At 42.6% G+C, this 14,723-nt stretch overlaps 1 protein-coding gene across 5 annotated transcripts in view; it reads left to right on the top strand.

The window, feature by feature from the left end:
• LOC132394528 (uncharacterized) overlaps nt 1-14,723 on the top strand; it is a 102,542-nt gene that overhangs the window by 26,871 nt on the left and 60,948 nt on the right. For all 5 annotated transcript variants that reach the window (XM_059970808.1, XM_059970806.1, XM_059970809.1 and 2 more), the window contains one exon: nt 12,442-12,558. In XM_059970808.1, the coding sequence (XP_059826791.1) occupies nt 12,442-12,558 (117 nt within the window). The remainder of the gene's footprint in view (nt 1-12,441; nt 12,559-14,723) is intronic.

Genomic DNA, 14,723 nt, shown 5'->3' with positions numbered 1-14,723 from the left:
AAATGTTCAGGGGATATTTGCATGGGGTTTTGAGTAGGTAAGTTCCAATAAGACATGGAATGGATGGTAGGGTACAAGATACATGGTGTACAAAGGCTGTTGTAAATCTAGTCAAGAAGAAAAGAAGAGCTTATGAAAAGTTTAAAAAGAAACTAGATAATGATAGGATTCCAGAAGGTTATAAGGCTAGCAGGAAGAAGCTTAAGAATGAAATTAGGAGAGCCAGAAGAGGTCATGAGAAGGCCTTGGCGGACAGGATTAAGGAAAACCCCAAGGCATTCTACAAGTATGTGAAGAGCAAGAGGATAAGACCTAAGAGAATAGGACCAATCAGGTGTGACAGTGGAAAAGTGTGTATGGAGGAAATATTGGGGGTACTTCATACTTGCTTCAGTATTCTCTATGGAAAACAATCTTGGCGATTGTAGCGATGAATTCCAAAGGACTGAAAAGCTTGAGCATGTAGATATGAAGAAAGAGGATGTGCTGGAGCTTTTTGAAAGCATCAAGCTGGATAAGTAGCTAGGACCGGATGAGATGTACCCCAGGCTACTGTGGGTAGCAAGGGAGGAGATAGCTGAGTCTGTGGCAATGATCGTTGCATCATCAATGAGGACAGGAGAGGTTCCGGAGGATTAGAGGGTTGCGGATGTTGTTCCCTTATTCAAGAATGGGAGTATGGATAGCCTAGGAAATTATAGACCAGTGAGTCTTACTTCAGTAGTTCATAAGTTGATGGAGAAGATACTGAGACACATTATTTATGTATATTTGGAGAGGCATAATATGATTAGGAATAGTCAGCATGGCTTTGTCAAAGCCAAGTTGTGCCTTACAAGCCAGATTGAATTTTTTGAGGATGTGACTGAACATGTTGATGAAGATAGAGCAGTAGATGTAGTGTATATGGATTTTAGCAAGGCATCTTATAAGGTACGTCATGCAAGGTTTATTGAAAAAGTAGGGAGACATGGGATCCAAAGGGAACTTGCTTTGTGGATCCAGAACTGGCTTGCCCACAGAAGGCAAAGAGCGTTTGTAGATGAGTCACATTTTGCATGGAGGCCGGTGACCAATGGTGTGCCTCAGGGCAGGGATCTTTTCTGGGACCCCTACTCTGTGATTTTTAGAAGTTACCTGGATGAGGAAGTGGAGGCATGGGTTAGTATATTTGCTGATGGTTGAGGTTGAGGGTGTTGGGGATAGTGTGGAGGTTGAGGTTGAGGGTGTTGGGGATAGTGTGGAGGGCTGTAAGAGGTTACAACGGGATATTGAAGGGATGCAAAACTGGACTGAGAAGTGACGGATGGAGTTCAACCCAGAAACGTGTGAAGTGGTTCATTTTGGTGGGTCAAATATGATGGTAGAATATACAAACCCCATTTCCAGAAAAGTTGGGATATTTTCCAAAATGCAATAAAAACAAAAATCTGTGATATGTTAATTCACGTGAACCTTTATTTAACTGACAAAAGTACAAAGAAAAGGTTTTCAATAGTTTTACTGACCAACTTAGTTGTATTTTGTAAATATACACAAATTTAGAATTTGATGGCTGCAACACACTCAACAAAAGTTGGGACAGAGGCATGTTTACCATTGTGTTACATCACCTTTCCTTTTAATAACACTTTTTAATCGGTTAGGAACTAAGGATACTAATTGTAGTAGATTAGCAATTGGAAATTTTGTCCATTCTTGCTTGTTATAAGACTTCAGCTGCTCAACAGTCCGTGGTCTCCGTTGTCTGATTCTCCTCTTCATGATGCGCCATATATTTTCAATAGGAGATAGATCTGGACTGGCAACAGGTCAGTCAAGCACCTGCACTCTGTGTCTACAAAGCCACGCTGTTGTAGCCCGTGCAGAATGTGGTCTGGCATTGTCCTGCTGAAATAAGCATGGATGTCCCGGGAAGAGACGTCACCTTGATGGCAACATATGTCTCTCTAAAATCCTGATATACGCCTCAGAGTCAACGGTACTTTCACATACATGCAACTCACCCATGCCGTGGGCACTGATGCACCCCCATACCATCACAGATGCTGGCTTTTGCACCTTTCACTGATAACAATCAGGATGGTCGTTTTCATCTTTGGCACGGAGAACTTGACGCCCATTTTTTCGAAAACTAGCTGAAATGTGGACTCATCTGACCACAGCACACGGTTCCACAGTCTTTCGGTCCATCTGAGATGGGCTCGGGCCCAGAGAACTCACCGGCGTTTCTGCATAGAGTTGATGTATGGCTTCCTCCTTGCGTAATACAGTTTTAAGTTGCATTTCTTGATGCAGCGATGGACTGTGTTAAGTGACAATGGTTTCCCGAAGTACTCCCAAGCCCAGGTGGCTGTAATTGTCACAGTAGCATAACGGTTTCTTAGGCAGTGCTGCCTGAGGGATCAAAGATCACGCGCATTCAACAGTGGTTTCTGACCTTGCCCTTTACGCACTGAGATGTCTCTGAATTTTTTCACAATATTATGTACTGTAGATGTTGAAAGACCTAAATTTTCTGCTATCTTGTGTTGGGAAATGTTCCTTTTGATCTGACTAACAATTCTCTCACAAATTTTGGCACAAAAGAGTGAGCCACGACCCATCCTTGCTTGCAAAGACTGAGCCTTTGATGTATGCTACTTTTATACCCAGTCATGATACCTCACCTGCTACCAATTAGCCTGCTTAATGTGGAGTCTTCTGAAGCGGTGTTACTTGAATATTCTGTGTACTTTTCAATCTTATTTTAACTCTGTCCCAACTTTTGTTGAGTGTGTTGTAGCATCAAATTCTAAATTTGTGTATATTTACAAAATAGAATTAAGTTGTTCAGTAAAACTATTGAAAACCTTTTCTTTGTACTTTTGTCAGTTATTTTTGTTTTTATTACATTTTGGAAAATATCCCATCTTTTTCTGGAAATGGGGTTTGTAGTATTAATGGTAAGACTGGTGGTAGTGTGGAGGATCTGAAGGATCTTGGCGTCTGAGTCCATAGGACACTCAAAACTGCCACACAGGTTAACTCTGTGGTTAAGAAGGCATACGCTTCTTTGGCCTTCGCTAATCGTGGAATTGAGTTTAAGAGCTGAGAGGTAATGTTGCAGCAATATAGGACTCTGGTCAGACCCCAGTTGGAGTACTGTGCTCAGTTCTGGTCGTCTCACTACAGGAAGGATGTGGAAACCATAGAGGAGATTTACAAGGATGTTGCCTGGATTGTGGAGCATGCCTTATGAGAATAGGTTGATTGAACTCGGCCCTTTCTCCTTGGAGCGAGAGAGGATGAGATGTGTTCTGACTGAAGTGTACAAGATAATGAGAGGCATTGGTCATGTGGATATTCAGAGGCTTTTCCCCAGGGCTAAAGTAGCTAGCACGAGAGGGCATAGTTTTAAGGTGGTTGGAAGTAGGTACAGAGGAGATGTTCAGGTTAAGTTTTTTCCGCAGAGAGTGGGAAGTGCTTGGAATGGGCTGCTGGCGGTGGTAGCAGAGATCTTTTCAGAGACTCCTAGATGGCTACGTGGTGCTTAGAAAAATAAAGGGCTCTGGGTAAAGCCTAGGTAGTTCTGAGTTTGGGACATGTTTGGCACAGCTATTTGGTCCAAAGGGTATGTATTGTGCTGTAGGTTTTCTATTTATATGTTTCTATGTCTCTGTTTATGTTTTTGAAATCCATACAATGCCCACAATGATCACATTTATCTTCTTGTTTAAACCCTGCTTCTGACATAAACATTCAGCCCCTGGAGAAGGTGCTAAGTTAGTTAGTTAGAAGGTGACCAGTGAGAAATATTTTGAGTGTTGCTGATAAAAAGGCAACAAACCTGAGGATGTTCTCTGAAATAACAAGACCAGAATATTGAAAATAAGGCTGAGATGTCAGGGTATCGAAGATCCCTGTGCAGATAGATGGGTTAATGATGGAGTGTGAGGGAGAGGATAATTCCTCAGCCTACTAAATGTACACCTTCCCCTTCCTCCTGAGGTGCCGTGTCTGATGGTTTCCACGCCAGTGCCTGTTTCATTGATTTCAATGTTTGTTCCTCATGACAAAAGTCAGTAAAGCATTTCCATGTGTGAGGCTGCTCAGTCCCACTGGGAAATCAGCAAGAGTTCTTGGAGCTGGTGGTAATTCTGGGATGAAAGGCAGTCTGGTCTTTTACTTATTCTATTGTGGGTATTATTTTAATATAGATTTACTGAGTATGCCCACAGGAAAATGAATTTCAGGGTTGTACTTTGAATATTGAATATTAATGTTAGTGAAGTGTATTGAGAATTTGGAAATTTGTGCTTTGCTACAGCAGGGACCAGTGCAGAGTGTGAACATGAAATTTCAACTTTCCCTTTGCCTTTCCCCCAGCAGAAGCTGCCTGGCCCTCTGAGATCCTCCAGTTGATTTTTGTTCCATATTCCAGCATCTGCAGTGTCTCCATTTCTAGAACTCTGAGTGATCCTTGGGTGGAGAAGCAGAAACTGTGGGCAGTTTTCTAATTCTAGGAATTGTCGATGTTTTGGTCAAAGCCCTGCATTGAGCAGTTTTAAGATACTTGGATCAAATTATTTTCAATTATTTTCAGTTGTTGAGCTTATAGAGTGGAGGCAGATTTAATAGTAAATCCAAAAAGGAATTGGATGAAATTTGAAGTTGATGGTGGGGGAAAGAGTCAAAGCCGAATTTATTGTCATTTGCACAGGTTCCTCTATATACAGGTGCAATGAAAAAGTTATTTACAGCAGCATCACAGGCACATTGCTTCAGATGCAGTGTTCACAAGATAAACATAAATAAATTAGACACATTTATGGTGCATAAATATGGTAAGTACACAAAAACTATCAGTTGTCTATACCTGTGACCATGTTCGATATACTCAGTGATATCTGTCTGGTCTGCCAGCTTGAACTCAGTCACAAGGCTAATTATGAGCTTGCTGAACTTATTTACATTTATAATAAGAACTGAAGCCTGGTTCTTGTTTGAATTAATATTTGCTATATTGACTTCAGAATTATTTCCTAACAAGCTCCTTTCTGTGTTGTGATTCTGTATTCTGTTTCCTTGTCAGCTTCAGATTTATATGTTTATCACCTGTGGTGTAGTTGGTGTTGAAATGTGTTCCTGGGATCCTCACTATCAAAGTCCACAGTTCAATTAATTATCAAAATACATCTATGTCACCATATACAACCCTGAAATTCATTTTCTTGCGGGTATTCACAGTAAATACAAGGTACCAATATAGTAATGATAAATAAGTAATACATAGCAAGAACATGAGATGAAGAGTTCTTGAAAGTGATTCCATAGGTTGTGGGAACAGTCCAGTATTGGGGTGAGTGAAGTTCTGTGAAGTTATTCCCTCTGTTTAAGAGCCCAATGGTTGAGGGGTAATAAATATTCTTCAAGATGGCAGCAGTGAACAAAGAGACGAACGGAGGTCTTTAATCATGATAATATCCATGACATTGCAGGATTTTCCGTTCAAGGGCATTGGTGGTTCCATATCAGGCTGTAATGGAGCCAGTCAATATACTCTCCACCACACATCTTTTGAAGTTTGTCAGAGTTTTAGATGACATGCCAAATCTTTATAAGCTTCTAAGAAATTAGAGGCACTGCCATGCTTTCTCTGTCATGGCACTTGCATGCTGGACCCAGTACAGGTCCTCTGAAATGATAACACTGAGGAATTTAATGTTGCTGACTGTGATCTCCCGATGAGGACTGACCCATGGACCTCTGGTTTCCTCCTGCTCTAGTCAATAATCATCTCCTTGTTCCTGCTGAGACTGATGGTGAGGATTTTGTTGTGGCATCACTCAGCCACATTTCCAATACTCCTCCTGTACACTGATTCATCACCATCTTTGATTTGAAATATTGATAGTGGTACCATTAGCAAACTTATGTAAGACCTTGGGAAAGGTCTCACTGCTGATGCATTGGTTTTCCTGTAGCAGCAGTGTTTGGGTTATGGCTAGAAATAACGGGCTTTGGAATGTGCACCGTCCAATGAAGGGAGTTTGTTTCTTGTGTGTCTGAGACTGAGGTGATGTGTCTTTTATTTGGCAGAAGATGGGGAGAGAAAATGTCAGAAAAGAGTGGACTAGGAGTGGGGCCGGGGGTCAATGAAACCCAGGGAAATCGATAAGGGACCAGTGGAAGGGAAACTGTGAGCTCCTAGTTGCGCACGTTAGACTGTTTTGTTAAAATGGGCCCTTTTCTTTTTGCTTTACTTTGCTAACCCTTTAGTCAAATGAAGAATTATAAAGCTAAATTCTTTAATTACATATGGTGTACTGTCTGTTATTTTTTGGTACTGATTTGTAACAGGCTAGCACATCATGTAGCAATCATGCAAACAGGAGGTTTTAGACCTCAATCTCGTATGTTTGGTGTGGCAAGAGATTGTCTTCCATAGACTTACACATCTAACTGGTTACAATTGTGGGGGCTCATCTGGGATTGATTTCATTGGATGCTGTGTGATTGTCCTGAGCATTGAACCAGAGGGTTGTGTGTTTAAGTCTGTGCTAAACTATTGTCCGGTAAAGAGATTACGATACGTGTGTATGATTGCTGCCAGGTTTGAGCTGTGGTATGCATCCACAGGGTTACCGGTAATGATTGCATGCATGCTGAGTTGGGTAGATACTTGTACTCCTGATGAATTGTTAATTTGACTTTTCAGTATTGTTAAAGCTGAAGGCAAAGTTATGCTTGTGAAGCGGAGATTTGATAAAATAGCGGGCACAGACTTTCTTTTCATTCAGACTAGCACTAATATAATGGCAGTGGAATAGCCTGCTACAATTGTGGTTCCAGGAGAGGGGGGGGAGGCTGTGGACTGTCCATACTTTCCGGGAGGAAGAGAGTGTAGGGGAAAGGGCCAAATTGTACGTCGAGTCACCCATAGCTGGGGATGGAGACTTCAAAGACAGGGTTCTCTTGTTTCTGTGAGGGGAAGGAGTGGTCTGATTTGGAAGGTCTAATGAGTCCCTGTCCCCCAGTAAAGAGTGAGAAGTCTGAGTTAATATCTACCCTTACCTCTCTGGTGAATAAATGGAAAAATGCCCACATTCAAAGTCCCAGCTATCGTAGGCTCCACTTATTCTCAGGTACGAAGCCCACCCCTAAAGGGGAGGAGGAGTATGAGAGGCAGACCTCTCAGTCATTAGATGAGTGACAGAGCTCTGATGACATAAAACGACAGTGATTGGTTGAAAGTTTCAGTGGGCAGACTTGGAGTGGGGCCAGGAAATCGATGGAGGACCAGTGGAAGGGAAACCATGAGCTCAAATGTGTGCCCATTAGACTGTTTCATTAAAACAGGCCCTTTTCCGTTTAGTTTACTGACCCTTTAATCAAATTAAGAATTGTAAAGCTAAATCATTTAATTGCATAGGGTGTACTGCCTGTTATTTTGTGGTACTGATTTGTAACAGGGTAACACATCATGCAGTATCCTCACAAACAGGAGGTTTTGCACTTCAGTTTCATACATTTGGTGGGACCAGAGATTGTCTTCCTTAGACTTATGTCAGAAAGCTGACAGAACCTGAGGGTTACACTTAAATATACTCAGTGACCTGTTCTCCACGGATGTCTGGGGCAACAAATTCCTCAGACTCACCACCCTGAACCGAAAGAAATTCTTTCTCCTTTCTACTCTATTCTGAGGCCATGCCCTCTTTTCTGTCTTGTCCATTCAATATTCGGTAAGTTTCAATGAGGTCTTCGTCATTCTAGACTCCAGCAAGTACAGGCCGAGAACAATCAAATGCTCCTCATGAGTTAACACTTTTGTTCCCAGAATCATTCTTGTGAACCTCCTCTGGGCCCTCCCCAATGCAAGCATGTCTTTTCTTAGATAAGGGTCCAGAACTGTTCATAGTACTCCAAGTGTGGTATGACCAATACCTTGTAAAGCCTCAGCATTACATCCTTGATTTTGTATTCTGGTTATCTTGAAATGAGTGTTAACATTGTATTTGCCTTCCTCACCACTGATTCAACCTGCAAGTTAATCTTCAGGGTATCCTACACAAGGACTCTGAAGGCCCTTTGCATCTCTGATTTTTGAATTTTTTCCCATTAGGAAAATAGTCCACACCTTTATTCCTTCTACCAAAGTGCATGACCATCCACTTATGCTATATTCCAACTGCCACTTCTTTGCCCATTCTCCCTGTCTCTCCAAGTCTTTCTGTAGACTTCCTGCTTCCTCAACATTATTTGCCCCTCCACCTATCTTTGTATTAGCTGCAAACCTGGCTGCAAAGCCACTTATTCTGTTATCCAAATTGTTAACATTTAACATGAAATGCTAGCAGCTGTGGAACACCACTTGTCACTGCCAGCGAACCAGAACAGGTCCATTTTATTCTGACTCTTGCCCTCTTGCCAATCAGCCAAACTTTTATCTATGCAAGTATCTTTCCTGTAATTCCATGGGCTCACTCTTATGTTCTTAAGCAGTCTCATCATTAATAGTGAACTCATCTTCTCAACCACTGCAGTCAGGATAACTGGCCTTCTACCTCCCTTCCTCCATAAAGAGTAGAGTGACATTTAGAATTCTCCAGTCTCCCAGAACCATTCCACAATTGAGTGATTCTTGAAGGATCATTCCCAATGTTTCCACAGTCACTTCAATTCAGCCTGAGTCACCTCCTTCAGCCAGAGACTCATTCCACCGAGATGTAACACTGAGCATCATAGGAAGTCATTCCTACCTGTGGCCATAAAACTTTACAACTCCTCTCTCGCAGTGCCAGGCACCCTGAACCAATAGGCTGGTCCTGGACTTATTTCCACTTGGCATGATTAACTTATTATTATTTAATTATTTATGGTTTTATATTGCTATATTTCTTCATTATTCTTGGTTGGTGCGGCTGTAACGAAACCCATTTTCTCTCGGAATCAATAAAGTATGTCTGGTTGACTGATTTCTTCTGTTCATGCATATTTCTCCTAAAGCTCCGCTTGCAATACTGAGGTTTTTTAAAACATTCTACCTTTCTTTTATCATTTTGTTTTCTCCTACTTCTCATCCCCATTTACTGCAGTGCCTGACCAAATGCAGGATTGAGGATACTTTTGAAGAACTTATTGTTCAAGAAGAACAGACACAATGCTGGAGGAACTCAGTAGGTCAGGCAGTATCTATGGATGGGAATACACAGTTGTTTCAGGACTGGAAAGGAAGGGAGAGGGAAACTGGTTCAGGGTGTCTGACACTCCAACCAGAAATAATTAAATGATAATAAGTAAATTATGCCAAATGGAAATAAGTCCAGGACTAGCCTATTGGCTCAGAGTGTCTGACACTCCGAGGGAGGAGTTGTAAAGTTTGATGGTCACAGGCAGGAATGACTTCCTATGACGCTTAGTGTTACATCTCGGTGGAATGAGTCTCTGGCTGAATGTACTCCTGTGTCTAACCAGTACATTATGGCGTGGATGGGATTCATTGTCCAAGACTGCATGCAACTTGGACAGCATCCTCTCTTCAGACACCACCGTCAGAGAGTCCAGTTCCACCCCCACAACATTGCTGGCTTTACGAATGAGTTTGTTGATTCTGTTGCTGTCTGCTACCCTCAGCCTGCTGCCCCAGCACACAACAGCAAACATGATAGCACTGGCCACCACAGACTCGTAGAACATCCTCAGCATTGTCCGGCAGATATTAAGGGACCTGAGTCTCCTCAGGAAATAGAGACGGCTCTGACCCTTCTTGTGGACAGCCTCAGTGTTCTCTGACCAGTCCAGTTTATTGTCAATTCGTATCCCCAGATACTTGTAATCCTCCACCATGTCCACACTGACTCCTTGGATGGAAACAGGGGTCACCAGTGCCTTAGCCCTCCTCAAGTCCACCACCAGCTCCTTAGTCTTTTTCACATTAAGCTGCAGATGATTCTGCTCGCACCATGTGACAAAGTTTCCCACTGTAGCCCAGTACTCAGCCTCATCTCCCTTACTGATGCATCCAACTACAGCAGAGTCAGCAGAAAACTTCTGAAGATGGCAAGACTCTGTGCAGTAGTTGAAGTCCGAGGTGTAGATGGTGAAGAGAAAGGGAGACAAGACAGTCCCCTGTGGAGCCCCAGTGCTGCTGACCACTCTGTCTGACACACAGTGTTGCAAGCGCACGTACTGTGGTCTGCCAGTCAGGTAATCAATAATCCATGACACCAGGGAAGCATCCACCTGCATCACTGTCAGCTTCTCACCCAGCAGAGCAGGGTGGATGGTGTTGAATGCACTGGAGAAGTCAAAAAACATGACCCTCACAGTGCTCGCCGGCTTGTCCAGATGGGCATAGACACGGTTCAGCCGGTAGACGATGGCATCCTCAACTACTAGTCGGGGCTGATAGGCAAACTGAGGGGGTTCTAAGTGCGGCCTAACCATAGGCCAGAGCTGCTCTAGAACAAGCCTCTTCAGGGTCTTCATAATGTAGACTCCTCCACTGGGATGTAGACCATCTGGTCCAGATGACTTATCTAACTTAAGATATTTAAGCTTCCCTCGTACCTTCTCCTTAGTAACAGTAACTACACTCACTTTCTGCCCTTTCTTTGTCCCACTTTATTGTCTCTCCAGCATTATTTTCCAGCATCCAATATCCACTCTCACCTTTCTTTTATTCTTTATACACCTAAACATAACTTATGCTATCGACTTTGACATTTTGGCTAGTTTATCTTTCTTTCTTTTTTTTTAAACTTTTTTTATTGCATTTTTAAATGGTTACAAAGTATGAAAAAACAATGTATATAACCCTTACCCCCTCCCCTTAACCCCTCCCCCCTAACTGCCCTATAGAAAAAAAAAGAAAGAAAGAAAGAATGCCTGGTTGTTGGAAGATCTCCACATGCTCCATGGAATTCGTAATAACTTTAATATGTATATTTATTTCTTTCCCCTAATAACAAATTGTTTCATCTTCAGAGCATCTATATATTTAATCCTGTCTTTTGTAAAAAAGCTAGTTTATCTTTCATCTTTTCTTACTTTTTAAAAAATTTACATTATTTCATTTTTAAAAATCTATATTTTTAAAATATAGCACAAATTTTGTCTTTAACTCTCATTGTTACCTATGGTGGCCTCATCCTCCCTTTAGAATACTTCATCATTGGGACGTATCTGTCCTGCACCTTCCTAATTGCCACCAGAAACTGTTCCGCTGCCATCCCAGATAATGACCTCTTTCAACCAACTTTGGCCTGTTTTTCTTTCAGGCCTCCGTACTTCCCTTTACTCCACTGTGATATTGATACATTTCCCTCCCTCTCAAACTGCAGGGTGAATTCTGTCATATTATGATCACCGTCTCCCAAGGGTTCCTTTAACTTAAGCTCCCTAATATATTTTGATTCACTACACAATGCCCAGTCCAAAATTCCTTTCCCCTACTGGTATCAACCACAAGTGGTACTGAAAAGCAATCTCATAGGCATTTTACAGATTCCCTCTCTTGGCATCCAGCATGATCCTGATTTTCCCAATCTACCTGTATCTTGCAGTCACCCATAACATTGTCCTTATTACAGATACTTTTTATCCTCCATTGCAATTTAAATCCCACATCCTTCCTGCTGTTTGTAGGCCTGTATATAACTCTCATCTGGGTCTTTTTACCCTTGCAGTCTCTTCACTCTACCCACAAGGATTCCACATCCTTCATTGCTATGTCCCCTTTTTCTGATGATATGATTTCATTTTTAATATTAGAGCCACCCCACTCCCTCTGCTTACCTGCCTGTCCGTTCGATGCAAGGGCTACCCTTGCATGTTCAGCTCACAGCTATGATCTTCTTTCAGCCACATCTCAGTGATGACCACAAACTCGTATCTGCCAGTCTCTAACTACGTGACAAGATCATCTGCCTGATTCCGTATATTGTGTGTATTCAAATATATCATCAGCAGTCCTGTATTCATCACTCTTTTTGATTTTTTCCCCCCATGATACATTTCACCTCATCCCACTGACTGCAATTTTGCTCCATCCTCTGCCTGTTTTTACTGTCCGTTTTACTGCACACTGCATCTAGTTGTATACCAACTGCCCACTTAGTTTAAACCCTCCCAACAGTTCGAGCAGACCTGACCACAAGGATATCGGTCCCCCTCGGGTTCAGGTGCAACCTGTCCTTTTTGTGCAGGTCATATCTTCCTCAGAAGAGATCCCAAAATCTGAATAATCCATTCTTGACGTGTATAACGATGCATTGTGATGAATGATTCTCAGAGTAGAGTCAGTTGGTGTCGGCCTGGGTCACAGATCGGTGAGATTAGACGGGGGTTGGAACATCCCCTTCCCGGCAGGAAATTATGGAACATTATGGTTGTTGCATCATTTGTCATCCACTGTCCATGAGATGTTTAATGATTTGAATTTAATTTTATTTTCAGGGTTTTCCTTCAAGGATATTATACTGATTGCTGCATTGACCGCAGGACAGGTGATTTCTGCACCATCTCTTCGTTCAGCCGTGTTACTGGACCAGTGGGGGTGGAAAACCCTCGGAGGTATCTGTCATTATTTAATTTGCTTTTGCAAAAACTTTCAGACACCACCCAGTAAACCTGAATGAACTTTAACATAAACAAGGGAAAATGTGGGAAGTCATTTCACCACTGAGCCCCCCCCCCACTTCCCCTCTGACCTGTGACCTGTGGGTGAAATTGCCCATTTTTTCCCAGTTTTGAGGTGCTTTGCAGTGACACGGAATACCTGAAACAGTCCTGGAGTCACCTCTGACCAAACTGCAGAAGATATTTGGGAGAAGTGGCCATGAGAGGAGCTGTCTTCATTCACTCGTGTTTGCTGCGTTGTGTTGTCTCGTCTCACTGTGTCACCAAGTCTGTTTAGAGGTGGGACTGAGGGAAAGATGCCCTTTCATCCTGATGGTGGCTCTGCCTTTGGAAACAGGGGCCTCATTCACACAGAGGGCAGAGTTGTGAAGGGAGTTCTACTCCCCATCTAGTGTCAGGGGGTTTGAGCAGTTGTCTCTCAGACCTGCTGGTGAGTGTACAGTACATGTGGCTCTTTCTTTCAGACTTGCTGGAAATTTCTCTTGGGTGATTGCAGAGGTTTATTTTCAATGAACTACTTTCTAATGCAGTTTTCCACATGGATCACCTCTGTCTTCCAGAACCAAAGAAGATGCAACACCTGCTTTATTACCTCTTCCCTTTCCCCATTCCTGGCACACATATAACCCCTCCAGGGAAAGCAGTGAGTGACTTGTACTTCCAATTCTGTGTCCTCACAGCAGTTTCCTGCACATTGGAGAAGCCATTACAGGTTGTGTGACCACTTTGCAGAACACCGAGGGTAACAATGAGCTTCCAGTTGCCAATCACTTTGGTTTTCTCTCTGATTTCCCATCTTTAACCTCTTCCCCAGTTCCAGCAAAGCCCATTGAGGAGCAGCATCCCTTATTCCACATTGAGTCCCAAGAGCTGCAATAATGAATTCATCAATTTCAGATAACCAGCCATTCCAGTTTATGTTAGAACTGACCACTTCTGATACAAGATCAGAGTGTGTGACCATAACTCTGTTTTCCACTCTCCACAGATGCAGAAATTGAAATCCGGAATTCTTTTTTATTCCAAATTTCCAGCAACTGCAGTGTATCGTACACCATTGTTTTTCTTTCTCTTGTATTTCTCAGGATTTCTCTCACTCTTCTCTGTGACTAGAAACATCAAATCTCTGCACAAATGCTGCTTCTACTGCAGTGTCCCTCCAGCATTTTCTCTGATACACTCAGTGACCACTTTATCAGCGGCCTCCTGTACCTAATAAAGTGGCCACTGAGTGTGTGTTCATGGTCTTCTGCTGCTGTAGCCCATCCACTTCAAGGTTCGATATGTTGTCTGTCAAAGATGTTCTGCTGCACACCACTGTTGTAACACGTGGTTATTTGAATTACTGTCACCTTCCTGTCAGCTTGATACAGTCTGGCCATTCTCTGACAAAACATTTTCAGCCACAGAACTGTCACTCACTGGATGTTTTATTTTGCTTTTTGGACCATTCTCTGTGAACTCTGGAGACTGTTGTGCATGACAATCTCAGTAGATCAGCAGTTTCTGAGATCCTCAAACCACCACATCTGGCACCAACAATCATTCCACAGTCAAAGTCACTGAGATCACATTTCTGCCCCATTCTAGTGTTTGGTCTGAATAAAAATTGAACCTCATGACAATGTTTCATGCTGGCGGAACACAGCAGGCCAGGCAGCATTTACAGGAAGAAGCACTGTCAACGTTCCACCAGCATTTTGTGTGTGTTGCTTGAATTTCCAGCATCTGCAGATTTCCTCATGACAATGTTTGAATGCTATGATGCATTGAGCTGCTGCCACATGATTGGCTGATTGGATATTCACATTAACGAGCAGGTGTACCTAATAAAGTGGCCACTGAGTGTATTTCAGATTCTCAACACGTGGGGTTTTCCAGTCACTGTATTGTTTTGGACACATTGTGTTCAGCTCCAGTCACCAGGCAACTGGATGGATTTGAATGACCAGATAGTGATGTTGCCATGGCTGAGCTGCAGGATTTTGCTTTTATTTAAATACAGAGAGGTGACGATGGGAGATTTCAAAGTAGGAGGATCAATATCTGAGGAGAAGGAACCATTAACAATGTCAGTTAACATTTGCCCTGGGAGAGAA

Source organism: Hypanus sabinus, chromosome 5 (assembly GCF_030144855.1).
Source record: "Hypanus sabinus isolate sHypSab1 chromosome 5, sHypSab1.hap1, whole genome shotgun sequence".
NCBI classification, from domain to species: domain Eukaryota; kingdom Metazoa; phylum Chordata; class Chondrichthyes; order Myliobatiformes; family Dasyatidae; genus Hypanus; species Hypanus sabinus.
This window is presented reverse-complemented; position numbering and strand designations above follow the sequence as displayed.